Genomic DNA, 2,983 nt, shown 5'->3' on the forward strand with positions numbered 1-2,983 from the left:
TAGAGGGGTCGTTCCAGAGCATCAGTCCATTTTTATATTGTAAGTCATTTGTATTTTGTTTTATAATTATATCTGTGACCTCTCTCCTAATTTGTAATAAGTTTGAGTAGCATTGTTTTGTAATTGAATTTCCTTTATATTTAATTGTAATGTTGTTTATCTTTATTTGATTTAAAATTTATCTGATTTTTATATTTATTCTATTATCTCGGTTTTTATAGTCATGGTTCGAGATTCAAAATCTTGAAAGTTGTATCGTGACAAAGCAGATTAGATTTTTTTTTTTTTTTGTAATCTAATTCTACATGTATAAGATTTGTTGTCATCCAATGGAATGAATTTCAAAGGATATATATCTTAATGCTTTGGTAACGAGAAAACTTACACAAATTTTTAAAATTAAGTTAATATTCCTATTTTAATAGAGATGACAAAGAAAAGGTTTTTCTTGCATTTTCCTTAATTTTGATCTTAGTAAGGTCATTAAAATAATGCTAACAATTACCATAATGTTTATTATTAATATATAACTTAAAGAAGTTACATTGATGTTGTAGTAGTTCACCTTATCTAGTAGTAGTTCATATGATAAGGTTTGAAAACATAAGTGCAAACAATTAAAATTTCAATGTGGAGATAAAGATGGTGGTTTTTCAGTGCGAACTCGACAAACGCTAGTACTTTGATGGTAGAGGAGGTGAACCAACAAGTGGAACTTTGAGAGGAGCAGCCCTGAAATACAAGGATGACAATGGTGAAGCAATGGGTAGATTGTTGGGGGCGAGGTGGCAAAACTATTGATGGAATGGTTGGACGAGGGGGCTAAGCAGTCGATAGAATAAATTGATAAGGGTGTGAAGTCATTGGTGGAATGCTAGGGCGAGGTGGTGAAGCTATTGGTGGAATGATTGGACGAGGTGGCGATGCTATCGGTGGAATGATTGGATGAGGTGGTGAAGCCATAGGTGGAATGTTAGGGCGAGGTGGCAAAGTTGGTGAAATGATGGGACGAGGGGGCGAAGCCATTGGTGGAATGCTTGGACGAGGAGGTGATGCTATCGGTGGAACGATTAGACGAGGTGGTGAGGCCATGGGTGGAATGTTAGGGCGAGGTGGCAAAGTTGGCGAAATGATGGGACGAGGGGGGGAAGCCATTGGTGGAATGCTTGGACGAGGAGGTGATGCTATCGGTGGAACAATTGGACGAGGTGGTGAGGCCATTGGTGGAATGTTAGGGCGAGGTGGCAAAGTTGGCGAAATGATGGGACGAGGGGGCGAAGCAATAGGTGGAGTGCTTGGACGAGGGGGTGATACTGCGGGTGGATTGATTGGACGAGGGGGTGAAGCCATTGGTGGAATCATGGGGCGTGGGGGCAAAGCAATTGGTGGAATGGTTGGTTGGGGAGGTGAAGCAATTGGTGGAATGTTGGGACGAGGTGGTGAAGCCATAGGTGGAATACTCGGACGAGGCGGTGAAGCCATAGGTGGAATACTCGGACGAGGCGGTGAAGTTGGTGGAATGTTGGGACGAGGTGGAGGAGGTGGTGGGGGTGGAATTGTAGTTGGAGGAGGAGGAGGAGGAGGAGGAGGTGGTCTTAGAGGAAATATTGGTGGTAGTATTAAAGGTGGAAGAATAGGTAGAGGAGGGAGCCGGATAGGTGGTATTGGTACAAGAGGAGGGAGACGGATAGGTGGTATTGGAGGGAGCCGGATAGGTGGTATTGGAGGGAGCCGGATAGGTGGTATTGGAGGGAGACGGATAGGTGGTATTGGTAACGGGAGAGTAAGCAATTGTGAATTGACATGTTGGTCGGATGAGTAAGGTGTTTGTTGGAGACGGCGGGCTGCTTCATTCGCCTCAATATTCAAACAACATAAACTCACAAAAACACCAAACAACACAACTAAGGTCTTGTAGGAAGCCATCACATAATCAAGCTTCCTTCACTCACATTTCAAACTACATGCATGTGTTCTCCTATTTATATGCATCTCCCTCGACTTCCCTATCCTACTTTAAACCCTATTGGTATACATTAACTCGGGTCATTAATCATTTCAAACTTCAAGATATAATTCAAACTTCGGTAGAAGTTTACGACTCTCGTCTTAGTCATTTTTTACTGCCTTCACTCCTTCTCTTTTAGAGTCCTTTTTTCGATATTGAGAATTTACGACTAAGTTTAGAGCATGACTTTGATACCATATTAGACGAACACGACTCTCCACAGTGGTATGATATTGTCCACTTTGAGCATAAGTGTTCATGAATTTGCTTGGACTTCCCCAAAAGATCTCATACCAATCATATCAATGGAGAGAGTATTCCTTGATCATTTTTTGAATTAGCAGATATGCACTTTCATCATCAAACATACACTACAAATATTAAACTTTAAGCTTAATAGGATTTAAATAAAATAATAAATAAAACCTCATAATTTTTAGTTTTCTTAATTCTAATAACCCAATATTATTTTTTTATTATTGTTTTTAAAAAGCAACTAATTTATATACTTTTAACAAAATGAAATATAGTTTTATAATCGTGAGTTTTCCTTTTTAACTTTTTAATAATTTATTTAATAGGATTTAATAATTATGAAAATAATATTCAATAGTTTAATAAAAATGATTTTAGAGTGAGTCCAAATTTAGAATAAATTCAATAGCTCGCAAAAAGTTATCATAAATTGCATTAATAGGTCTATACTTCTAAAAAATTAATAAGTTGACTTTTGGAATAATAAAATTCATTCATTTTAATTTTAAATTTTAATTAATTCATTCATTGCTATTTTGGCTAAACATTTAAAATATCAACTCAACTTCTTAATTTTTTTTAAATATCTTACTTTTTTTTTAAGTAACTAATTTAATTTTTGCTACTTTTTTAATATTAGTTAGTTATTTGATAAATTGATGTGAATATCAATGTATTAAGGTAGATATTCGAGAGGAATGTTAGATGTCGTAATAAATA

The 2,983-nt window shown here is 36.7% G+C and overlaps 1 protein-coding gene across 2 annotated transcripts; it reads right to left on the reverse strand.

The window, feature by feature from the left end:
- Positions 1-501: 501 nt before the first annotated feature.
- Positions 502-1,937, reverse strand: LOC111467050 (vegetative cell wall protein gp1-like). 2 transcript variants are annotated; one of them, XM_023111833.1, is made up of 2 exons: positions 1,744-1,937; positions 502-1,701 (listed from the first exon to the last, which is right to left on the reverse strand). In XM_023111833.1, exons 1-2 carry the CDS (start codon positions 1,924-1,926, stop codon positions 823-825), a joined length of 1,062 nt encoding a protein of 353 aa, XP_022967601.1. In that variant the 5' UTR covers positions 1,927-1,937; the 3' UTR covers positions 502-822. The 2 variants fall into 2 exon arrangements, with proteins under 2 accessions (XP_022967601.1, XP_022967602.1); XM_023111834.1 differs by having other exon boundaries at positions 502-1,176; positions 1,243-1,937.
- Positions 1,938-2,983: the final 1,046 nt, after the last annotated feature.

This window comes from Cucurbita maxima, unplaced genomic scaffold (assembly GCF_002738345.1).
Source record: "Cucurbita maxima cultivar Rimu unplaced genomic scaffold, Cmax_1.0 Cma_Scf00032, whole genome shotgun sequence".
NCBI lineage: Eukaryota > Viridiplantae > Streptophyta > Magnoliopsida > Cucurbitales > Cucurbitaceae > Cucurbita > Cucurbita maxima.

Excerpts from the sequence above, each read along its gene's own strand:
- LOC111467050 (XM_023111833.1), bottom strand. The coding sequence starts at position 1,926 with ATGGCTTCCTACAAGACCTTAGTTGTGTTGTTTGGTGTTTTTGTGAGT. Across the intron at positions 1,702-1,743 it reads CTATCCGTCTCCCTCCAATA|CCAATACCACCTATCCGTCT; the intron begins CCACCTATCCGG and ends ATCCGGCTCCCT.